The sequence below is a fragment of the Sinohyriopsis cumingii genome, chromosome 18 (assembly GCF_028554795.1).
Source record: "Sinohyriopsis cumingii isolate HCF-2022 chromosome 18, ASM2855479v2, whole genome shotgun sequence".
In the NCBI taxonomy this organism is placed as follows: domain Eukaryota; kingdom Metazoa; phylum Mollusca; class Bivalvia; order Unionida; family Unionidae; genus Sinohyriopsis; species Sinohyriopsis cumingii.
The window spans coordinates 21585860-21612935 of record NC_142978.1 but is presented as its reverse complement, the minus strand read 5'-3'; the positions used below and the strand labels follow the sequence as shown (position 1 = coordinate 21612935).

The 27076-nt window shown below is 36.5% G+C and overlaps 1 protein-coding gene across 1 annotated transcript; it reads right to left on the bottom strand.

Annotated features, from left to right (window-relative positions):
- Positions 1-2514: 2514 nt before the first annotated feature.
- LOC149776199 (integrin alpha-4-like) lies at positions 2515-27076 on the bottom strand. Its single transcript, XM_089942616.1, has 9 exons — positions 26848-27076; positions 26167-26282; positions 17128-17237; positions 16327-16551; positions 13646-13694; positions 12857-12937; positions 11249-11334; positions 3211-3294; positions 2515-2721 (listed from the first exon to the last, which is right to left on the bottom strand). The coding sequence occupies exons 4-9, from the start codon at positions 16348-16350 to the stop codon at positions 2515-2517; spliced, it is 531 nt and encodes a 176-aa protein (XP_089798742.1). The 5' UTR covers positions 16351-16551; positions 17128-17237; positions 26167-26282; positions 26848-27076.

The window sequence follows — 27076 nt, the reverse complement described above, 5'->3', positions numbered from 1 at the left end:
CAGTGAAACGAAAGACAAACATATATTATTAAGACATAAAAACATAAATTAATTACAGCTCGCGGATTTTTTTCAAAGTATATCCTTAGTATATGAAAGAGAAAACATATCTATATTGAAGCCTTTAAATACCATATTGTCTATCGTCAACAGAAGTAAGTCTAGCCTCTTGTCCACACACCACTTAGCTGTTGGTAATTGACTAAACGGATCCCATGTTATTGAACTGTTTGTTCGCAAAAGTTAAATTTCATTCAGAGATTAGAAAACTTATATAACACTTAAGGTACAACAATATCATAGAAATTAGGTATTAAAGAATAAAAACCAAAGTAAGTAATGCCCTGAAAGTTATATAATTTAACCTTCCTTTTAATAGGTTTTCAGAAAGTCGAAACGTTTGGGGTGTGCGCTCATGATTAAAGTACTTCCCCCGAGAAAGCTCTAAGGGTAAGGGACGATTTTAATAGATGAATGCCGTCAGCCAAATATTACATCATTCAACACTATTTCCTGAGGATTCATTTATTTTGAGGGAGATTATAGCTTCTCGTTCTTTAGTCCAAAATCACAGACTTGCCTGAACTTAAATTCATTGCACTGCCTTCTACGATGAAGGAAAGATGGTCTTTTCTATTTGAAGATGGAATCGCTTTTGAAATGGGGAAATTTGGGAATTGTAGAAAGAAAGAAAAAAAAAAAAACGTCGATCTGTACCTAAGAGTTAAAGTGAATCCGCAATGTCTTTAACCTAGGACAAATGTGCAAGATCAATCAGTTATGAGCTTAACATACCCATTTTTCTAAATTAATACTCTCTTCATAATAAAATGAAGGACATAGTTAATAATTGATATTATACCATACGATGAAGTCATGTTCAAAACTTACCATTCACTTGGTCAACGTTGGTGTCAATTGCCCTTGAAAAGGAGATTCCGAACCTCCTAAGCCCTGATTGTATAGACTTCCCGCTAATCCTCTGTGTGAATATACTCTATAATCCACCTCTGTATCCGTTGTAGATGTACACAGAACCCACATCGTCGTCTTCATATGGAGCGCCAACAGCGATATCTACCAAAATCAATAAATAAGGAAACCCTAAATAACGTTGCTGAATGTCACTCTCTATTTTCATGCAGGATCAGGAATCCATTAGAGCGATCAATTCGACAGTGAATCAGTATCGTAATTAAAGAAATTAATGCAGAATACCAAATAAGACTGGAAATGTAATTGGTAAGTCATGGCGACGAAATAATTATAAAAGTGTTCATATTTCATATGTTATTAATTTAATATTGAAGGTCTCTATTTACAGCGTCATATTAATTCGCACATTTATGATAAATTGGACATAAAGCCATGATTTACAAAAACCCGAAAGAAAGAAAGAACTGCACATACAGCTCGCAATGGTTCCAAGTTTAACAACTTAACAACTCTCTTGCTATTCTCTAAAATTATGCTAAGTATCTTAGTACGTTAGCTTCAAACCCGTAAAATCCAAGACTGCTTCTTACTTAAAGGGCATGGAGTTTCTCGTTAATCCTATTCGGTCTGTGTTGTACAGCGGCGGTTTTAGGGCTCTGCGTGCCCCGTTTGAAATAATGACAATAGGAAAATACTGGCTTCTTTATCAAAATCAATTTTAAAAATTAATCCGTTTTATTTAGAATCTGTTTTAAAGAAACTCCAAAATTTTCGGGGCCCCTCGCTTGCGAACCCAGCGGGATCGCTCCTTGCACACATCGTAAAGGACGCTACACTCTGTACTTTATGGCAATTCTGATCTTAAACACGGATTGTCTAACCGTTTTAATTGACTGAAGTGAATCTTACAAGTAGGCTCAGATTTCTTGGATTTTTCGGACTGGTTATTAAGAAAAGGGTAAATGCCACTGGTTTACGAAATGAACCATGTTTTCTTGCTCTGCCACATACAGCAATTCCTCATTTCGCCACACGAAAAGAAGTTCAAAGACTTAAACGGATGAAGAACATTAACACATCATTTAAATATCGTACCCGTATAGCCGTCCATGTTAATGTCTCCAAGACTGGTAATAGTTGTTCCAAATCTGGCACGTGGCGAGTCTGATCCCTTAAGAAGCGACTCTTGCAGCTGAAACTGTCCCTGTGAAATTCAGATAGAATAATTACATAGCTTTATGTTAGTAAGAAGAATTAAACTGGGCCTTTTCAATTCAAACGATTGCTGTAAGACAGAACAAAATTTGAAACCGAGTGCAAAGTCAATTTTTTGTTAAATTTAAACATAGTAATCCATTAGCGGTTCTTATTCGTACGTGATGATTCAGCTGATGATCAATATACTAGAACATACCTACACAAAATGTCTTATCTCTGTAATTACTGCCATATATATATATATATATATATATATATATATATATATATATATATATATATATATATATATATATATATATATATATGTGTGTGTGTGTGTGTGTGTACTATGGAAAAAGGCTTATCAATGAAAACGCGTTATTTTAAGCTAAGACATGAAATAACTGGAATCAGAGCAATACATGCCAAAACATTTGAGCCAAGATACACAAACACTCTTCCCTCGTCCAGACCGGACGCTTCCTTGGACGCAAACATCGGTGCGCCTACCAATAGATCATCGAAGGTGTCTTTGTTTACATCGGCCGATGCAAGAGCCGAGCCAAAGTAGCCTCCAAGTTGAGACTTTGAAAAGAAATAGACATGTAATCTCGTTGATCAAATCTTCTCATGAAACGTGATTTTTAGTGATTTGACTGCTCGAGAATTTTGATAAGGAAAATGATAGTTACGGTATTTACAAAGAACTGCAGCTATTTAAAATATGTTTTCTTGGATCATCGTGATTTTTTAATAGTTAATGCGGGTAATATTCGAAAAATAAAGTATTTAAGTGGATAAATGGAACTTGAATTCCCCACTCACCTCACCAAGTAAGCTGCTTCTTTTTTTATCTGCAATAAATGTATTCGCTTAACATGGCTGTAAGACTAACATCATTTAGATATCTAGCATTCCCCTTGACCCATGTGACAATGCGTAAACCAGTCCTATAATTTCTGACGCTACTGAATTTTAAGAGTTTTGTCTCAAGAGGAACACTTTAAAATAATGATATTTATATTGGCAATGATTAATAAAGCTCCATATAAACTATAACTAGATACAGGTTACCATTTGGCCATTTTCGTCTCCATTCAGTGTCAGAAACGGCTGATTCACGTCATAAGATGTACCATCAAATTTGAAGACGAGGACCTACAATCAAGTCAAAATCTTATGTTACGTGTTTAGGCTCTAATAAAGAGTAACAAAAGAAAAAGTGGAAACAACAAGCTTTAAAATATTTAACGAATAATTTATTTCCTTTGAAAAACACTGTAAACATGAATAAATACGAACTTACGGTTTTAAGAATCAGTTCCAAAAATAATCCAAAAAAAATTCACAAATTAAATTTTAAAAGTTCTAGTAATGAAATGTTCTAATGAATTCAAGTTTGAGTCCTGTCGAAAAATCCAAGATGGAAGGCGATGATGTATACTGTAGTCTTTATTATACATATGTGTCTACAGTTCTTTTTTGATCTGCAAACAATATTCCGGATTTTTAAATTCCGAATACAATTTTAATAAATTTCTTTGTCCAGGAATTTTGTATTAGCAGTCAAATATTTCCAGGAAATAGAAGTAATCTTTTTAGAAGTCCAAATAATTTGAATAAAAATTAAAATATAACTCCAAACTGGTCACAAACACACACTTTTCAGCGATAAAGACCAAATAATTTATTTCTCTATAGACATCGGTAGAAAACTTAGTATACTGTGCAATTTCGGAAAACCCAGAACTGCCAAATAGAGGCTGTTTACATATAAAACTACCTACTCTCAGTATGACTTTGATAAAAAACCAATCATTTTACTCCTATAATAAACTAAAAATAAAACGTTGGTTACTTGTTTCAGTGATTCCTGAATCAAGGATGGGAACTAAGTCAAAATTCGAAACAGCGTTTCTATTATTATGTATTTATGAAAAGATTCAGGTTAAACTGAATTTTCTTGTAAATATCAATTCCTAGTAAAAATATTACATTACATTGACATGTAATGAAATTAGTAATAAAAAAATTAAACCTTACAAACAGATAATTAAAACGAATAAAACAGCGTTTCTATTATTATGTATTTATGAAAAGATTCAGGTTAAACTCAATTTTCTGGTAAATATCAATTCCTAGTAAACAAAATTACATTACATTGACATGTAATGAAATAAATATAAAAAAAACTTACAAACAGATAATTAAATTAAATCGAATAAAAATTTAATCAAATATTCATGAAAAGAACGGATTTTTCTTGAATTTGGAAATGTTTAGTATCGATTGCACAACGGCGATGGGCGCTGGACAAAACGTCAACATTACAATGTCTAAATTGATAACGATTTTTTCCAATGTGAAGAAAATATTTCAAATACGATCATAAACAATGATCTTAGACTGCCATAGATATAAGTTCCTGAAAAGATTCCAATTTTAAAGGTCACGTAATAGTTTGCCTCTTACGATAATATCATGTTCGGTATACAGTAGATTGGAGCAATGTTTATACGCGAAGGAAAGAAGTTATTTAATTATCGTAAAAGAAGGTTCAAGTGTACAATCATACTTAGTGACCCCATGATTACACATTTTAACAAATAGTTATACCTTCTTAAATTATGAAATACAATGTATTGAGGTACAAGTTGAAAGAAAAATTCTTTTTTTTTAATTAAATATATGATGCTGATGTGCCATTAATGTTTTTCCTGAAAACAACGTCATTACCATGTCAAGCAACGTGATTTCTATGTCAAACAACGTCATTACTATGTCAAACAACGTAATTTCTATGTCAAAAAACGTCATTACCATGTCAAGCAACGTAATTTCTATGTCAAACAACGTCATTACTATGTCAAACAACGTCATTACTATGTCAAACAAGGTAACTTCTATGTCAAACAACGTAATTTCTATGTCAAACAACGTCATTACTATGTCAAACAACGCAATTTCTATGTCAAACAACGTCATTACTATGTCAAACAACGTAATTCCTATGTCAAACAACGTATATAATATGTCAAGCAAGATAATTAGCATTGCTTTTACAAAGGTTTGGATGTTTTATAAAATTGGCATATCCTGGATAATTTATTGTCTCTTATGAATAATAATAATAACAATAATAATAATAATAATAATAATAATAATAATAAGAAGAAGAAGAAGAATGATAATGATGATGATGATGATGATGTTGAAACGGGGCACTATAACCAAATGCGCATAGACTAAATTTATTGCAATATAATCAACAATAACTTCAAAAAGTAGTAATTATAGGTACGTAAATAAATAATGAACTGAAGGAACCAATATGTTTAATTGTGGACTTTAAGCAGATAATGATTCTATTTTTTTACAGTTTTGTTTTTCATGCCCTTGTGAATTCTTCTTGATATCTGCTGCTTGGTTTCAGTGTTCTAATGCGGCTTATCCAGTAAGATTCCTTTTTTCTTGCCCCTTGGTTTTGGAGTACTTGTTGTAGTTGTGGGCAAATGCAGTTAGTATGATGTCACTGAAATTATGGCTAGGGGAAGACAAGTGTTCTACTGGACGTCAATCCAGCTTTATTGAAATCTAAACAGATCTTTGAAGATCGATCCCTTTGTGCAGTGTTTCGGTTTGTCTGACGTAAGGAAGGAATTATATATTCCATGTGATCAGATAAATACATTCTCTGTTTGCATGTTTTGTATGGACCATGTATGTATGCATTTTGCCTCTGTTGTTAAGTCGTTGTTTTAGACGCGATTCATAGATATGAAGTGGCGAAAAGGAAGCTTTCTCACATATCTACATTGTCCGAGCCCGAGACTCGAACCCACGCAGACAGAGGTGAGATGGCAGTGATCCGTGACGAAGAGCGCTTTAGACCACTCGGCCACTCGGGGCCCCAAACAGATCTTTGAAGATCGATCCCATTGTGCAGTGTTTCGGTTTGTCTCACATAAGGAAGGCATTATATCTTGCATGTGATCAGATAAATACATTGTCTGTTTGCATGTTTTGTATGGACCATGTGTGTGTGCATTTTGCCTCTGTTGTCAAGTCGTTGTTTTAGACGCGATTCATAGATATGAAGTGGCGAAAAGGAAGAGAATATCTGGATGACTTTATACAAAAAAACATGAATTTGTCTGGACAACAACTAGTAAAGAACAAAACGAACACTGTAATCGTATCTTTTCTCATCCAACTGTCGTCCCAAGCATTGCTTTCGAAACAAATCGCATAGCAAGGTACTGCCGATACGCAGAATGTGCTAAGACAATGCAACATTTCAGAAAAGGTCTGAAGAGTTGCCATAGCTTTTTATGAACCGAGGCTATAAGAAAGACCTGATAACAGAGGCAATACAAAGGGGTAAACAAACAAACGGCAATAGTCTATTTAAATATAGAGAAAAGAAGAAAGAGGTTCACTGGTCACTATTTATCCTCACCTACCATATAGACAACTCCGAAGTAGGTCAAATTATCCGGAAACTCTCATCCTGACGCGTTATGTTACCCATACGAAGCGAACCAACAATAACCTACCGCAGACCGAAACACGTCCCGAAAAAATCCTAGTCAGAGCAAAGGCATAGCCAATCACGAGCCAAGACTATACTGGCGCAGCTTGCTACCTGCTTATGTAAGTGTATGTTGACCATATATGGACGAAACAAAACAGGAAATATAGAGTTCAATGTATCCTATTACCAGTATGTATTTAAGTTGCGAGATTATCTCTTAGTTTAGAAAGACATTAACGTAATGAGAGTTAAAGGTAGAAGCAAAAGTTAAAATAATAAGTCAAATAGCAAAATAGGTTTTGGTTCTTGTTTCTTATTTACAATAATGCATACATTATAATTAACTAAATAATTTCGTGTGAAGTCGGATAAACACAATCGTTTTCATGTGAAGCATCGGAACCATTGAAGTTGATTCGACATGTATTTATTTACATGAAATACACGACAATGTGTTGCAACACTGCAATGTATAACGACACATCTGCCTTTGTTGACCCCAAACACAAGATCACGCATTTGTTACTCATAAGCCGTGGTATATCCAACGTTACCTTATCTTTACAAAAGACATCATATATGAATGACGTCAGATATGAAGGTTTAAAAGTGCATGATTGTTAAGAATTTGCAGCATGAATAGATTGCAAGAGTGAAGCGTAAATGTTAGTAACATAAACCTTCTGTTGATAAGTGTACACTAGATATTTACTAGACATTTCACATATAGGTTCAGAATGTATTTTGATGATGACAACGATGACCCAATATTTCGTTTATAAAACTGTAGAGAGGCTATAATCATTAACGTATGGTAATTTATCTGAGATTATATTTACTAAGACATCAATGGCATATGCGTTCAATTGACATTTACTGTTCCTTGCAAACTTTGTAAGTAAGCTGTATTACATTTTAACGATTTGCTTGAGATTGGCCAAAATTTACAAACCTCGACGGCAAAGAGAAAACTCTCGCGTAAATACTCCAGTAATGCATGCGTGCAATCAAGTTAATAATATCTATAACTTTTAGTTTGATCTGTACGATTGTTTTGTGATAGTAGATTCTAGTCCCAATCCAATGTCAGTAAAATATCATAATTTTTAAGTCTAGAATTAAAATATTTGAGAATTAAATCCGACCGATATTTAGTCCCAATCAGAGTGCTGGAACATAAACGCAAGATAAAGCCAGATTCAAGGAATGTTTGATGAATCCCAGATTCCGATTATATAAAACTTCTTGGTTCTGTTTCGTCCTCATGAAAAATGTCCTAAACCAAAACCAATGTAAATTCAAATGGACAGAGGGTATGTTAATGGATTTCCTCAAAGGATGAATCGTTGTAACATAGTCTGGCTACTTATTCAGATTCAAAACATTCTATGAAAGTGGTGCCAGACCAGTGGGCATTGCCCTAAGCTACCTGTCTCTGCGGCTCTGTTTACAAGTAACGTTTCACTAAATACAGTGACAAAAATGAATTGTGTCGAGTTCTCATGTAAAAACAGAAATATCCGGTACCTTAAAGAAACCACTAAGTATTGTTATCTCCCTTTCATCGTTTATTTATCAACCTAAACGTTAAAGATTGACAAACCTAATGCATCTTGTGAAGGGGCAAATTTCTGGCGATCTAACAAGAATACAAAAGTTGAGGCCAGAGAACCATTAATTAGATTTATTGAGATAAGCGCGTATCATATCGCCATACTACCGTGTACGGTAATGTCCTTTAGAGGGAGAATTGTGTTCCTAATTAAGCATTTGTTTATACAGCAGCCAGACGGACTATTAGGGACACGGCCAACTTCATTTTCATGGTAAAGTTGTCACAATTGAGAAATCGCAGGAACTCTGTTACTCAAACTACCAGGTCAAGCTGCCCCCGACTTTGGCGCCTCTGAAAGAAGGCGGCAGAGATATTTGATTCTGATTGGTTACGTTAAATAAAGGGCGTGTTTCCCACACAAAATTTTCTAGGTTTTAATATCGCCCACATCGGAAATTTTAATCAGTCTAAGCTTTTCCTGCAAGAGGAAACCCAAGAGTAGGTCTCCGTGGGATTTGCAAGAAATTCCTCGTAAAAGACCTGTTGTCCAAAGGGAACTATTGTCTAAAGGAACCGACGAAATAATTTGCCGATTAGAGGGAGGAACGTTGAAAGAAAAGGTAGTGTGACAATTCCATGTAATTTGTTGATGCCATATATAATGCTTTGCTGAATTTGTTTACTTGTATTTGCATGAATCTTTTTTCTACATTCCTATAATAATTTGCTTGATGAACTCTATTGAGTTTAAGCACAGGAAGTCGTACATTAATCTTCTTTAGATAAGTTTGACGAATTGTTTGAATTTGTCGTCTTGTTTGCATAAGAATTAGGTTCTAAGGATTTAATGCATTACATTAGTTAACATGATTACGAGAATCCGTGTGAATTCGCTGAATTTAGAAGATTTCATGTATGATTAAGAGTAAGCGTTTATTGACTGAAATGATTTAGCAATTGATGTAATGTATCCCATTTATTCGCTGTGTAAATTGAGGCTGGCTCAGAACCCCATGCCATGCGTATGGTGTGTTAATGTGTAAGGTCAAGGCGTAACGAATTAGCCATCTGACTAACTAGGGTCAGTATAGGACAAGTGGAGTCGATTGATAGCCTTAGCATCTGTCTAACACTGATAGTAAAATCTGATAACGAGGGAGAATAGAGAAGAATCCCCTATATCATAAATAACAGGAAATTTAGGTTGTCTCTATTTATATTTATTTAAAAGGGAGAAAATAGTTCATGAGACGTATTATCTTGTGACGTATGATGTGACGTTACCCTGAGACGTATTATTCTGGAACGTATGATGTGATGTTACCCTGAGACGTATACTGAGAAGTATAGATAGAAGTGCAAAGAGACGTATAATCCTGTGACGCAGTCCTGCGACGTATTAATTTCTGAAACGTATTCTGAGAGTACCCTAGAGACGGATGGTTGAAAGTATCATCCTGAGATCCAAGGTTCTGAACAGCTACAGTGAAAGCAGAACAAACTGAGGACGAGCAGGTTATGCAATCGTTGTTCACTCGATCCTATGATGAACTAAATCTATCAGTAAAGAGATCTGCTGTTTTTTTAAAATCTATTTGCGTTTTTTCTTTGTAGTTCGGTGAAAGTTTAAATTTCTAATAGCAGAGTACATTCCTGATGTAACGAATTTTTCACAGTTGTTTTATGTAATTGATTAAATTGTTTGTTTACATGTACGGGGGCTCGTGTTGGTTTGTTCTATATACCTGCTCAGATCTCTATCAATTTCACCTATACGTTTCACCACTTATATTTATATTTACTCGAACCGGGCAATAACATCGAGGTTGGTCAACCCTTAGATAACGAAAACCAAAATTTAAGAGGGACACCCACCAGGAAAACAATCTATATCGGTGATTCTTTCACAAGGAGCAAGTTTCCACATTTTTGCACATGGTATTGTGCAAAGTCAATAGACCGCTTAATAACTTTTTTATCTGTACATGCGGGGACTCTGAACGTCAGGTCTGGATAGCTCTGAAAAGGTGAGGCTAAGCTTCTATTTCCACTATACTGAATTAATTTGACAATGTGGCAATCTATTTCCACTATACTGAATTAATTTGACAATGTGGCAAATGAGAATAACAGACTAAGACATTAAATGTAATAAATAAAATCATCGGGGTTAGTAATACTTCACTGACATCTGAGCTCACCAAACTCAAACTTATTTTTATTTTCAAACCATCACTGACAATTTCAGTTTGAACTTTCAACCATCCAGAAATAATGTCTCAAATTCCTTTTTTTTTTTTTTCGCTATTTGGTTTTAAATGGCATTATCAGCAATTGTGTTGGCCTGTTATATGCGAAGAAAATGGGAACTAACTATCCTTCCCAGGGAAACATTATGACAGCGCGGCCGAACAGGTATAGAACGATATCGATCCCAGGACCATTGGATGATGACTCCGACCACCTACCAATCACCAAAATTAATTTTCCGTCTCTGATCATTACACTGTTTATTTTAGCCATGTGATTTCGAACGAGCACATCAGACTATTGTAATTTATTAATTGCCCCACCACCACCGACCCACACCACCCACAGACACACAGACACACACCACACACAAACACACACATCCCACACGACACCCACACCCACACCCATCCACCCACCCACACATCCACACAATCACACACACAAATGAGCGTTAAATAACAACCGAGTCATTCCCATCCCTATAGTAAGTTTTTTTTTTATTATCGATAATTAAAAGTATGCCATGAAAACGCTTAAAATCAAGGAACATCCTCATCCAGGGGTTTTGCTGCCTGCCCCCCACCCCATAACCACTCTAAACCACTTGTCAACGTATCCCACCCACCGCCACCCGATATTTCTGGATTCACCCATATGCCCGATACCACAATAATACATCTAAACTGGAGTAACAATTATCAGACATTTTGCTTTTTTTAAATTGGAGTTTACATTTGCTATAACAGGAATGTCATAGATGGTAATCTGACCTTTCCTGAGAGATCAAGTCTTGGTCCACCTGCCGCAACGTAAACAGCTTTGTCACTGAAATATCTTCCACTTGAAATGGCATAACCTAAAATAGTATAAATTTGTAAATTTGAGAAAGCATAACCTAAAATTGTATAACTAGAATTTTAAGACCTCTTTTGAAACGCCAGTCTTTTATCAACGTTACAAAATATTAAATGTTAATGATAACTAACAATGTAAGTGATTAGAAATCTATTAATATCGACAATGTTTAGTGTGAATTAAGTTCACATTTCCATTCACTAGAATGCTACATGTCTGGCGTGATGCCCCAGTGCTCGACATCACAATAATGTGCCACACTGCAGACATCGTAGCGATTGAAAAATTGTTAAAGCTACGTTAAAAATTTAAATCACCCACAAACGTTCACCAGAACTGATAAAACACATCTGAGTGTGGTGTTGGATTTTTATATATACCATTTCTTTTAGATACCATCTTGGAGATTCCATGTGAGAGGCAGAAACACTTTGGAACTCTTTACAGTTTAACTCTCCTTTAAGGTCTTTATCTAACGGTGAATAATGTAAAATAATCATTTCTAAACACATATAATGATTTTGATGTGGTTCCTTAAGCAGGAAGTTGAAATTTACTTGAATTATGTTTAGTGAGTCTCTTCTTAAGGTATACACTAATTGCTTCGTTTCATAAACTTGATTCTTAAGTCTTCACTTGGGACTATGCTATTTGCTACAATAATTGTATAGTCGAGAATACTCGAGAGAATGTATATGAACATGCTCTTATGTTCTGTACATATTAATTTATGGATGTAAGTTTATATTTGAAAGTTATTACTGTCCATTTACCGTCCAATTATTTATAGTTACATTTACCCCTTCCTCCCACTTAATCCGGCATGGTACTCAGAACAGTTTATTAACATATATCGCTAGTTTCGATAAACGAATCAGATCCCTGTTTCCATTAGGTTACAAGAGACGATTTTTTTTTGGGGGGGGGGGGTACTTATACACACTTCAATACTTCATTTCTACTTTAAAAATGGTGACTATTAGAAAACGAAAGTTCAGCAAACTTGTGGAATTAGTCATGAGTAAAACACCCATCCAAAGGAAAGATAAGCACTTGATTAGTTTCCATAAGGGATGAAACAAAGAAAACAATTAGACTCAATTTTCAATCGTTTTTGACGATAATAAACTACATAAAAGATTGTCAAAATGTAGAAATGCGAACCATTTTACTACAACCGGGGATACTTTAGCTTTTATGGCATATATGATTTGCTGGCGTTATAAAATCAACAAGAACTATAAAGAGATGTTCAAATGCATAGAAACATAACTCGAAGACTTACACTTCAGGGACTGGTAACATAATGGATATGGTAATTAATTTTGAACAAGTATGTAGTGCATCTATTCAGTACAGTTGGTATTCAGTGAGAATTGTCTCTCCTAGTTTAAGCCATTTATCCCATTTCTCACCAAAGCCAGACTTGATATGGGAGAAGCCTAATTATTGTGTGTGTGTGTGTGGGGGGGGGGAATCAAGTATAAGTTTAGTAATATTTTTTAAAAAATGTTTTCACTCACCTATTAACTCGGATGTGTCATTTGGCACCTGACTGTTCTGCGAATAGGTAGCATTGTTTCTTCTCAGATTAATAAATCCCCCTGCAAAGAAAATATGTCGTTCTTATTCACTACTGAAGTAGAATCCCTCGACTCAGCTCCAGAGTTTTTCAATCGTTCTGCACCTTGTCTACCATATAAATTATAAAGACTTTGCAAAAGCTCAATCCTGGCGTTGGAATCAACCGAGTTGAAGCTAGCGAGATTCCACTGTAAATACGACATTTCTTTCTTCAACTAGTCTGTTAAAATATTTGTTCATGATATCGTTCAATTGATTATTCCATAAGTCACCTTTCCCGATATAAGTATTGTGTTAGAGTTTCCAAGACGAGTATTTCCCAAATATTTCCGCTATTAGAAATATATTTGTCTGCATGAAACCACAGCAATTCTACTAGCTATAAGGCATGCGTGGTCTCCAGCATACAATCCTTTAGGCCAGAATTAATGACACAAGGTCTGTAATTAGACCCAACGTATGAGTACCATGATCCTTTAGGATTTGAGTGAGGCTTAGCTTTGGTTTTGAAAATCTTCTCACGAAAAAGAGATTTATTTTCTAATAATATAATGAATTATTTTGACACATATTATACTCACTGTTTAGAAATATAAAAGTTGACTAAGGATTGAGAAACAGGCTTATTTCAAACAGCGTCAATTAATCCTTTTGAATCACAATCAATACTATTTTGCAATAATTCTACTGAATATGGTACTACTAAATGTCTAGTGAATTTTTATTACCTGTCCAAGATTGCAATCCAGGTGAACCCATCAATAAATCTCCCTGTGCCTAGAATATAATAATAATAATAATAATAATAATAATCACCATCTTGACTATCATCTTTATCGTCATTTTCATCATTAACATCATTACTAAGAGACAAAATGAAGCTACCAGTAGATGGTGTACTATATTTCTATCAGTTTTACTAGTAAATGAGCCCGATGACATATCAAATGAGTAATCATCTTCGAGTTTATTATGGAGATATAATTTCATTTTTCATATATGAATTAGATATTAGAGGTTTATGATATATCCTTTATTGTTCGGTTTAAGATACGTTTGCTATGATGTATGTGTATTAATCAGTGTACAATATGCCAATTTAGGTGATAATTGGGCTCCCTTTGTTAAGTCATATAGTAATTAGACCTCTGAAGGAAAGCAAATATCATTAAGAATTAAACAATAAAAACAATTATCCAAACCAAATTATATAAAAAAGAAGGACTACGCTAAATTAAAATACCGCGAAAAAAATTTATAAGAGCATAAGTGTGCATTTATCAGCACCGCGAATAACCAGTTATATAGCATCTATATTTAGAATGAGACCTTGACAAGTCTAACGATTTAGGTCATTTTCATCGTTTGCTTGTGAACCAGACAGAAATAGTTTGCACTACTTGTAGTTTCGTTTGTTTCTTACCAAAGAGTCTAGGGTCAACGGGTGACCAAGTGGTCTACAGCTCTAGCCTTTACCAATCACTACAAGCACACCTCTGTCTGCATGGGTTCTAGTCTTGGGCTCGGCCAATGTTGGTGTGTGAGAAAACTTACCAGTAACCTCCCATGAATCGCTAGTTATTGCTCGGTCTTTCCTGTGTTCTTTCTTAACCAGTCATACTGGCGGCCATGTATAAGTTATTTTTGTGCTGCAAAAAGCAATTAAGCCTACAACCCAACAATAACAGCAACCAAGCAACCAAAGAGTAAGAAGAAAAACCATGCTTGGGGTCAACTGGTACATTGCTTCACGTGACATGTAGATGAAGAAGTATACTGCCAATTATAGACTGGTGATGTGCGCACTGGTGCTTTGTTTTTGTTGCTGGTGTTGGTAGTGATTTTAATGTCACTTTTAAAACATTATTTATTATATGGGGGAATAATGGGAGCGCAGTGCTTTTCACAAAGACGCAGAGAGGAATCCGACCCAGGTACGCACTGGGACTAACCTAGTTATAGAAGGAAAATCGCTTTTATTGAAAGCACATCATAGAAAAGTTCTACGGGCTTTTAAAAACCTTATCTTGACTTATAATAGGAAGCCAGCATAAAATTGATTAACTGTAGCGAGAAAGAAAATATGTTCTTTTGATGTCATGTCATTTATATATAACGAAAGCTGCGGCTTATTCCTATGTTGCAGAACGAGGGATTCAAGTGTGTACCACAAAGACCTTTTAAGACAAATAAAGAATATTTTATTATTCTAGTGTAAAATGACACATTTTATGTTTTCTTTTCCTTTTTTCAACACGGAAGAACTCATCAAGAATTTTTTAAGCTAAGGGTTGTAGGTTTGGTCATGCGGGGTTCGAATGTTGAAAAAAAAAATTTGTTTTATATTATGTCGTTTTCATGCATCTGTTTTGTGCACTTAAGTAGTACGTTGAATCCCTTGCCATTAAATTTGTCTGAGTATAAAATGCCATTTGTGACCTAATTACTAAAAGGGAATATCCGCTGATATATTACATGTTTTCTATCATTCCCTATCTGTTTATCTTTCCGTGTTCAGAATAATTTATAAAGTTGTCTCATTTCGTAACATTGACAAACACAGCAACGTATGTGATACGTACAAACAGTAATATATATCGATATTATGAGCCTGTACCCGAATTCTTTGTTTCAGTCTTCCTACCACTAACATCCTAATCTCAATCCCCGTCCCACCCGGCCACCACCGATAAAACATACACAGTAACACATCATAACAAAAACAATCAAAGGCACAATGATTGTACTATACATCATTTGTATTTAAAAGTTCATGGTCATAATGACCCTAATATCCCCGTATAAGTTTTGAAAACAAACTATGGGAGACCTTACTGCTAACCAAATTTTCTTTTGTTTCAACAATATTTTACTTGATATGTGTCGACCGTGCTTGAGCCAAACTAGTTATATAGTTCTCTCACAGAGACTGAAAGGATTACGCATTGTCCTATTTATAGGCTGCTAACATCTAAATAGGACTACTTACCCCCGCCCCCTCATTGTTTATGACTGATTTTATCAACATTGAAATTGACAAAAAAGTTTATAATTTGGTAACATTTAACAAAACAACATATTCAATACCGGAAAGCGTTTTTAATTAATTAGATAACCAACAAACAAGAACAAAATCTTTCGATAACGTTGTTTGTTCTGTTTTGGTTTAATTCAGTTTCATAAAAGAGAGCAGATCAACCTTTATCCTTAGTGCGTATCTGACGATAAGGAGGTAGGCCCATTCAGTGACTTTAATAGTTAATTCCTTAAAATTATTTCGAAAAGAAAAAGAAAACAACACTACACACACGGGGGTAAATGGAGAACAATCAACCATATCCTGCCACTTTGAGGTAGATGAAATCATCCAGTACGTCCAGTACTTTGATTTTTTGGTTGCCTGTCTTACCGTTCCTATATAATGAACTGCCATTCCAAGAGCCCCGAAGCCCCAGTTGTAGTAGTTTACTGGCCCCTGTGGACCAGTCTTTTTCCCGATGTTTTGTCCCTGTTGGGTCAAAAGTGGATATTTACTCCAGTAATTCAATCGGGACGCAACCGTCTCGTAACAAATGCCATTTTGTTAATGATGGTGTTGATACAGGAGGTCATACCAGCGATGGGCACACACAGCCTGGAAAATATTAACAGCATATTGTATCTAGCTATCCATCCATTCTTCTGTCAATTCGCCCACCAACCCAACCAAGCCTCTATTGAATTTTTGAACGACGATAAAGTTCTGCCCCTTATAAGGATAACATTGGCTCACCAGACAAAGAAAGGTAACTCGTATGGTCATGACTTTGCATGATCTGAGAAGAGTAAATCACTTTTATGAGAGCTTAACATTTAGGAAACAATCTTCGCCTAAATTTATCCTAAATTGTATTGATGAACAAATATTCATAACGATTTGATTTCGCAAAGTTGCTTCTCTATTGCATTCGAGAAACATGTTTGACCCTAAATTATGATGATTTTACCACACTTGATGACATATGAGTAGATAGAATTACTACACGTTAGAGGATATACAGAAGAACACACACGCACGTACGCACGGACTCACACATCGAGGAATAACAACTTTTGCTCCCTCTGATGTAAATTTGAAACTCTATATGGAACAGCTGACATATATATCCTTGTGAGAAGACATAAGCATTAAATGATAACATTTAATGCCCTTGAATAAATATTCTCTCACCACATTTCCTCCATTTACATCCAGTGCCCCTCCGAGCCATTGTCCACTCTTTCCGTGTGTGAAATTCCTCTTTTGTCCAGCAACATTTACGGTATCAGATGCGTTGGTGACTGGAAACAAAATCAGTCTTGATCAGTGAAGTAAGTATAAACGCATTCTCTAATGGCTATAGAGCAGCGCCTACACACATACACACATATATACATAAACACACACATATACATGCATACCCACATACATACATACATACATACATACAGACAGACAGACAGACAGACAGACAGATAGACATACACACATACAGATCAATCATCTGAAAGGATAAAGTTCTGTCCTTGAACCCACTACTACTACCCAAAATCACAAACCCAAGCTGCCCGTTCTTTCATGGGCCTACATGCTACAACGTGTTATGAAAAACATCGCTTCCGATTTGACAATTTCAGATCATGGATCTTCTACCTTCAACTCCCTCAAACCTCACCCCCCCCCATCCCTGACACATAGGACGGAAGTTAGATATTTATGGATGTATTTTGAAAATACAATACAGAAACGAAATAGTTTACTAGATACCCTAAACTGTATTGAGACTGGCATCTGAGAAATTGGAAAAATCTCCACTTATTTCTCATGCATTCACTGTAACACTGGGAGTAGGATAAGAATGGGAGTTGAAAACTTCGGTCCCAACTATTGTCCACGTTTCACATGCCCATGAACAAAAGATGATAATGTTGAATGTGTTGGTGTACCATAATGTACCATAATTATATATTCCAGAATCTTTCTGAGTAGTTATTAAAAGTCCTAAACTAGTGTTTTAGTCCAAAATGTTAATCACCACTTGTAATTCCAGGTAATAAATTTTATAAATAGTTCTTCACAAATTATAATTGAACACATCTATGCTATCTGATCAAAGACTTCCAAAGACTGACATGAAATAGGAATGAAGACTTTATTCACACAAAAAACTATTTATATAAATACCCACTTGATCTCTGTCGCAATAGTATTTTCTGAAAAACTAATGGAACATTCCACTAGTTTTATCAACAAGATCGCCTACAGAACATAATCAAACTCGTAAACAAGTTAATGCATTGAGCTCCAACTTTAGTAAATATTTTTCAAAACTAACAATATCCAGGTAGGCCAAAATTCTACCCTGAATCACAGACAAAGGTCAAGCACTGAATATAAATATACAGAACACATGTCATTACGAACACATCAAACTCCACTTGCGTTAGTAACGTGTAGGTACCACTGCTCATTGTGGCTTAAATATGGTGTCAAAATCAAGTCGCCTAATCAGCTTTCTCAACAATGTGGATCATCTGGTGAATATTTTCGCGCGGAGCGACGAAGACTTGCCAACACACCTCTCATGGATAAAGCCAACGCGCCAGTCACGGTGAAAACAGACGATCTTGTCAAGGATTGAAACAATTGCTAATTATAAAAAAGCTTATTGGCAAACAAGCAATATGACAATGTTTTCCCTTGTAATTAAGTATTCCGACTGTATATCAACTTTAGCAATCAGCGCGATAGCGTGGAATAAAGATCCCAAGTGGTATGAGAAAGGCATATATACTTACAGTATAAGGACTCACAGATGAGCTATGAACGGCTGTGGGACAAGTCCCCCTCCACCGAACCAAGGCCGTGGGGCACAAGCAAAGCCTACATACTTACGTTCCTATGAACTAATATAGAGGAGCCGCGTCAGACTGTGAGATATCTTAGTTAAACAATTGCAGTTTCATATTAAAATTATTCAACGGAAAACACGGGCTGAAATTACATGTGCGTGGTGATGAACAAAACAGTCCTTTTATTGAAGATACTATAGACGCTGAGGCTGCCGTGTATATTCGCAAAAAGAACCCAAGTCACCGAGTTAAGTTGCAAAAGGGCGTTTGGGGATTAAAAAATGTATCATGCAACCATCCCACTGGCGTACAAATCAGTCAATGACTTTGATAAACTTCTTTCAAACATACCTTTGATCATATCAACATTACGGGGAATCTGCACCTCCGTGTTTAATGTAGAGAATATTCTTGCTGTGTACTTGATTATGCCGCTTAAGCCCACAGAAAGACTATATTACCAAGATAACACTATGCTTAAAATCGCAAACCCATTGTTTCACAGACGTGCCTCTAAATTTTTGAACAGTGAATACGCTTAGACCTTTATTAATGAAATCGACAATACTTTCGCAACGATTCTCAAAATGTTGGAAATATACACCAGCGTTGGTTCAAGATGAACTCTTGACAGATGCATATTTCCCTGTACAAAATTTTCCGCGGGGTTAAGTTGTATTCCACTACCTGTATATGTTCCACCGAGGGCAGTGAAAAAGAACGAAAGCCAGACCTTTTAATGGGCAAACTAATCCATGATGTATCTCGCATCCGATCACACAGAACAGCGTCGAAAGAACAAAGGGCGCCTGTGCAAACTTAAGATTGGTAACACTGAATTTCACGTGCATGCTATTGATATCAGTAAGTTTCGTTTTGCAATAAAGCCATTCAACCGATTGGATTATCCCGTTTAACCTTGATCTGTTTACTGTTGAGCAGCATGGACTGCCCAGTGTCGCTGTATCATTATGAGTGGATGAACTATGCTCCACTAATTGTGTTCCAGTACAAGAATAACAAAGGTTCAAGCTTTGCACCAAACAGTTGCTTGATGGTAACGAAATTGGCCGCGGTGGAATTAGTGAGAAACCACAGCACACAATTATGTCAGAGTCTGGCAAAATTGTTTCGAAATTCACCCCGGTGCATTGGAAAATGAAGGTTCGGTATATCATCTACTTGGACTTTGACTGCCCGAACATTCCAGTGAGTTCAAACGACCAAGAAACCCTCGCAGTCCAATCCAATGTGAAGCAGAATGCTGAACAAAACCACATGAGGTTTTGTTATACTATTGCCATGAAATGGATTCCGCAACGGTCCTCCTCAACCGCGAACATCATTTACGAGTTTTCCATAGCCACCCACTTCTGAATCTTTGATAGAGATTCCAGCTCCACTGACGAGAAAGTCCGCGATAACTGTCGAATTGCTGACGCTTACAGAGGTGCTGCACACAGTGCATTATACCTGCAGCTGATACTTTATTTCAGCAAAACCAAACTTCTCATAATGTTCTATATTCTTCGCTGGTACGATGCAAGGAATCGCAACAGCATCAAACGCGGAAATAAATGATACCCACAACAATATGGAACCATTCAAGACGTTTCTGATAGAACAGCTGATATTTATTGACTCAGCTTAGTTTTCGTTTATAACTGGTGAGTCTGGTGTAAGACCAAATCATCTCAGCCTTACAGCGATATCTTTTAGCACGGCGAAGCTGGTCCCGAACACTTAGCCTGAACATACAAGTATTGTTTAATCTTGGTACATTCTACATTAATTATTTGGTGTTCGTAGGTTTATATAACAGTTTCGTCCATTCAAAAGGAACATTGTGATATGAGTAATCAGATGTTGTTAGGCAATATCCAGTGTCCTCTCGTTGTTTTCTGACGCAGCCATTTTGATTAAATTTGCCTATGGTGTAATCTGGCGTTATGATTGCTTGCACAGTTCTTAAGAAGACGAATATAAAGCCTTGCCCAACAGTGCCTTGCGCGGCAGATTCAGTCTGATTTCCTGGTGTTCAGCTAGAATTTTCCATTTCTATCTCTATTTGCACTTTCTAAATACCCACAATGGCTCAGAAATCCCATGCGTTTAGGATGCAAAATTGCGAGATGGTATAATAATGTGGAAATAATATTTGAAACACAAGTTATGATTGCACTTTTTATATGATAATGCATTATATGGTGTGATACTCAGTGTCATTACACTTTTGTTAGGGCTATGTACGTTCTGGGAAGCATCATCACCCATTTAGTTTAGTACTTGCACCTTCGGAGGTTGCGGTATGTACACCTTGTGCTACTGTAAGAACTTTGGTATGGTTATCTGATTTAACTGAACTTTCGTCGTGTAGTATCTTGTATCTTTAGCACTTTCTGTCTTTGGCCACAATATTCGGTGTACTTCTGTATGGTAAGCTTTCAGTACTTCTTCGCTTGTGTATCTCCTATTTGCCCCTTCTGCCCATGGGCATCGTCAGTGTTTTCGGCCGTGCACCTTATATATAATTTATGGTGCATATAATAAACCCATATCCCATTCTCAGGAGCAAACACCATGAATTGTATGTCATGTAATAAATATAATCTAATCTATATTGTCTTTAGAATAATTGTGTTAGAATAACTGATAGCCGTCATAATAAACCGATTTTTGTGTTGAAAATTTCTGGCTGTCTCTCTTCTCTTCTGACCGGACGTAGGAGATCCATTTGTAAGCGCCATTATTTGAGTCTACTTTAAGTAGACCCATATATACCCTTTAGATGTTGTTTCCGGAAAACGAGACTGATATGATTTGCAGTCTTGTTTTCCGGAAGCAACATCTTAAGGGTATACTGGAGTCTAAACAGCCAAACGGTCAGAGTACGATGGAATCTCTCATCAGTCTCAGTGACGATGTCATGACCCGCCCTCATAAACGCCGTGCTTGACTAGGCCCTGAAATACTGCAGTCATAAACTAATGGCCTGGATCAACTTGTAGTAGTCAACTGACCGGCGACTTTGTGTGCCTCTTATGTGGTCAAGGACTTGGTTTACTTGTAACGACTGTTGAGATCACACACGTATGCGCTTACTTTTATCTGCACTTCCTAACCTTGTCGTGAGACAGAAAGAGAGGTCGACCTAGTTAGGAATTGAAACATCACACAGAGGTCTTAGGAATTTTGCGCGGTACTTCTTGAACCATTCCAAGGGAACATCTTTCGAGACTTTTGCGTCTTCGGTCAGTTTTTTTTTATATTTGTCAAACTCTTTCAGTAACTTTGCAGGCTCTTTTTTCTTTCCGCAAGCTTAGTATCCGTCACGTTTTCTGAAAATTAGCAACTATCACTCCCATTTGTCGGCACAAATTACCCGTGCTTACTAGGTTACAAATATGAGTAGGCCATGTAGTCCACGTGGTGAGTCTCTGAGGTAATAAAAAATATCAGCTCAGTCTACGGGAGTCGCAGTGATGGAGCGTGAGTTGGCTTACAATCCGTGTTAACGTTGTCGTAATGATATGAAATGGTTATAATGTCTGTCCGGATAACACCTCAAGTTTTACAACTAGCTTTGCATCTCTGTTGGCTCCTGAGGCACCATTAGGTACAAACATCTCAACTTCAACTCACAGTAGACGGGATGCTCAAGAGATTTTTCAATTTTGCATTTAGAATTCACGTAGCTTAAAACTAACAGAACTGGGGAGAAAATAAAAATAAATTAAGACTCTACTGTCATAAACTAAGTAACAGACAAGCAAAACCAACAAGTTTTGAAAACTTAATAAATAATTCTCTTATCAAAGTTATAAATGGAGGTGTTAAAGGAACAATATTATGAAATGAATCTAAACTAATCCTCATAAAAATTCTGATGAATGAAAAGTTCCGTCTAAATTTTAAGACCGGAACATTAACATTTTCATTCCGACTAGCCGGCTTTGATGCGCACATACCTAAACCAAAGGTCAAATTCGCCAGAGAAAGGAAGACATCACTGGAAGCTAGCAAATTATCTAATTAATTACTATTAGTAAAATACTGTTATTTGTTTGTTTACATAGACTTCGCTATTATTTAATTAAATAGTTTATGCCAATTTTTTAAATCTGCTTTATAGTAATTATTTAATATTCTGTCAAAAGCCAATTAATATACGTTGCATGGCAGTCGATAGAACAAGCAACATAAGTATTATGGTGCACTGGTCGTCCTAGTGACAGGATCAATTTTGCCTTCTGAAATCATATTGTGTAGGATGAAGTTTCGATTGACTGAAATGCACAGACCAGCAAAACCGAAATTGGAGAATCTATGTATAAACCATCCTAGAAATTCCAGAGTATAAGATATAGTGACAGGCGGGTTACCCCTGTATTTAATCAAAGTCAACTCATACCACGCCAAATTGATTCCATACTTTCAGTGAGTAGGAAGAATCAGTTAACTGAATGAAAGTAATGCTTGGACGGAGATTCGAACACAGTATCACCTGAATTCTACCTCTAGACACCAATAATAATTATAATAAAGCTGAGTAATAAAAGCTATATATATAACGAAAACCTGGTTTATCTTTGGGAAGGACAGTGGAGTATACTTTGAAAATGTTTAAAAAATGTGCAAGCATCTTAGCATAAATAAGAATTTTAGGCATTATATGCATTCATTAGATGGTTGACAGATTTCTTTTATTTCAATAAAATCAAGTAAACATCTTCCTGCCGAACACATCACTATTACTTCATCTTAAACTAATACATGCGGAACTAGGTCAACATTCAGTTTATGCTTAGGTGAGTAAACATCCAGCTGTTGTATAATTATTAGGACTGTACGACTGTCTATCACCGTATTATAAAATCCTTGGTTTTATCCGGTTTTCTATTTAGACTGTATCTCGGTGGCGTTTGAGGGTCAATTTGGAAAGTATTCAAAATGTATTGCAAGGCATAATGAAATATTTATCATTTTTATTATATGCGTTCAAAACTTGTATATTTTAAACCCATTCAAAGAAACGGACTGATCTGATAATCTGAGCCGGCACCATCCCAGAACGGTATGATCACACAGTCCCTCTTGCTCTGCGTAGTATGGGTACTGCAATACACACCCCTTTACACGCTAGCTTACGCCAAGCGTACGTTTTTACCTCGAAACGTGAATTTTATAACCTTTGGCAAGTATTTCTTTAATGCCAAATCTCGTGGCTTGGTCAGGTCACCTGCGTCATCAACACTCCTCATCGTGGACAAACCAGGACTCCTGTGTCACAGACACTATTCCTTCTGAACTTTCTTAGGCCTGGACTTGTGGGTTGAGGGGTGGGTGTGTCATTCCTCAGGCAATTTTCGTCTCTGCTAGCTTTTCCTGACAAGTATTAATCTGCGATTCCGCAAGCTCTCCGCCACGAGCATCAATTTTTGTTTCCACGAGCTGTGGAGGGGATGCGAGATGGAGGGAGGAGGACTGAGCATAAAACGGTATTGGCATCTACTATTCTGCTACATCATATGTTTTCTTCCATCGATAGCTTTCCCGTTTGTAAATACAGTGTCTAAAATTTTCTTTAATTTAAGATCACCTTTTATGTCAAAGGAATTTCCTGCATTTTACAACGTATATAACTAAAAATACTTCCGTCACAGGCGAAATCTCGCAAAAGTGAGAAGTAGTTTGTGAACGCATGGTATGAACATCGTATGAGTGCGACCTTTTTGGATTATCTAAGTGTATACACATTGATTCACTATCTTACAACGATTTCTATAAAACTGATTCTCATATCCTATTACCAAACTGCTGTCTCTCATATCATATTACCAAACTGCTGAAGTTTTCCACGACTATGTATGTATGTGTGTGTGTGTGTGTGTATGCGCGCGCATGCACACACATATATGCGTGTGTGTGCATGGGAGGAAGGTGATAGGAATGATGATGGATGTATATTTATTTGCATGTTCATGTTTAATAATGTTTATGTATGTTTTACATGCATCGCAGGTTAGAACACTGTATGATACATTGAAAGAGACAGATTGGGTGGCTTGATAGTGATAGACAGACAGACAGATTGGGTGGCTAGGTAGTGATAGATAGAAAGACAGACAGACCGGGTGTCTAGGTAGTGATAGACAGAAAGAGATACTGAGTTGCTAGGTCGTAAGAGATAGAAAGAGAGACAGACTGAATGGCTAGGTAGTGATAGATAAAAAGACAGAGAGATTGGGTGGCTAGGTAGTGATAGGCAGAAAGACAGACAGATTTGGTGGCTAGGTAGTGAAAGATAGAAAGACAGACAGACCAGGTGTCTAGGTAGTGATATACGGAAAGAGATACTGAGTTGCTGGGTAGTCAGAGATTGAAAGAGAGACAGACTGAATGTCTAGGTAGTGATCGATAGAAACACAGACAGATTGGGCGGCTAGGTAGTGGTAGACAGAAAGACTGACAGGTAGTGATAGTTAGAAAGAGAGACCAGGTGTCTAGGTAGTGATAGACAAAAAGAGATACTGAGTTGCTTGGTAGTGAGAGATTGAAAGAGAGACAGACTGAATGGCTAGGTAGTGATAGAAAGACAGACAGATTGGGTGGCTAGGTAGTAAACGACAGAAAGACAGACAGACAGTCTAGGTTGTAATAGACAGACTGTCTAGGTAGTAATAGACAGAAAGACAGACCGACCGGATGTCTAGGTAGAAATAGACAGAAAGACAGATGAAAAGGGTGTCTAGGTAGTAATAAACAGAAAGACAGACATACCGGGTGTCTAGGTAGTGATAGACAGAAAGACACACAAAAAGGGTGTCTCGGTAGTAATCGACAGAAAGACAGACCGGGTGTCTAGGTAGTAATATACAGAAAGACAGACAGACCCGGTGTCTAGGTAGTGATAGACAGAAAGACACACAAAAAGGGTGTCTAGGTAGTAATAAACAGAAAGACAGACATACCAGGTGTCTAGGTAGTGATAGACAGAAAGACACACAAAAAGGGTGTCTCGGTAGTAACAGATAGAAAGACAGACAAACCAGGTGGTTAGGTAGTTATCGACAGAAAGATAGACAGACCGGATGTCTAGGTAGTAATAGACAGAAAAAGATACAAAGTTGCTAGGTAGTAAGAGATAGAGAGACATACTTGGTGGCCATCTGGTGATAGAAAGAGAGACAGACTGAGTGGCTAGATAGTTATGTGTAGAAAGACTGAATGGCTTGGTAGTGATAGATAGAAAGAAAGACAGTCTGGGTGGCTAAGTAATGCTAGATTGATAGGGATACCGACTTGGTGGCTATGTAGCTGGTTGTAAGATAGACGATAGGTAGTTAGAAAGTTGGAGAGAGTATTTACATATATTTACCATCTACTATGAGAGACTGGCAGAACTTATTGTTGATGTTGCATCTATACAAGACACCAGGACGATCAATAAATGACAGTGTCGCATCGCTGTCTCGAGGGGCTCCCACAAAAATCCTATATGATTGAAACATAATCGAAATGATGAGTGAACTGTTTAACTGAATTTGTAAGCTCTCTCTCTCTCTCTCTCTCTCTCTCCAAAGTTGCTCTACAGTAATATTATAATATTGTATGATGTTGTGTGTCATTTTCTGATCTGTTAATAATTATTTTGGTGCCGAACAATTTGCGGGACTATTACGTTGCATTAATTCTATCGTATGCACCCATCCATCAATTTATTTATTTACTTTAATTGTGTTCATCGATCCATCTATCCATCGAGAAACCCATTTCATTCTTCTATGCACAAATATATAAACACGCATGCACGCACGTAGACAATAAGTATGGTCAATGCAATTTGCAATGCAATTCTAATCATTAGGCATGATTTTAAAGGCACATTTAACTCAGTGACACGCATAGCAACACTTATATTCAGCCCATCCCCTTACAACAGTTTCGCGCACAAATGCACGAACACATGAACGTATTCGAACACGAAATTTGAACACGCACACAAGATCTCATTGTTTTGAGGTAACAGTACATTAAACTTTTCTTTTATCGTACATACCATTTGTCAGTCCCAGCATCCGAATGAATAGCAACTGTATATCCAAAATAGCTGTCCCTAAGGTTTCCTCCCGTAAACACTAGAGCGCCCTCTTCCATGATATTGAAAGCATCGGACATTGATGTAATGGACGTGAAATACATGATCACAAAGAATAATGGCATCCACATTTTAAACGAGTGAAAACATTGGTCAGTGAATACTTTGATGTAGTTTCATCACCTCTCTG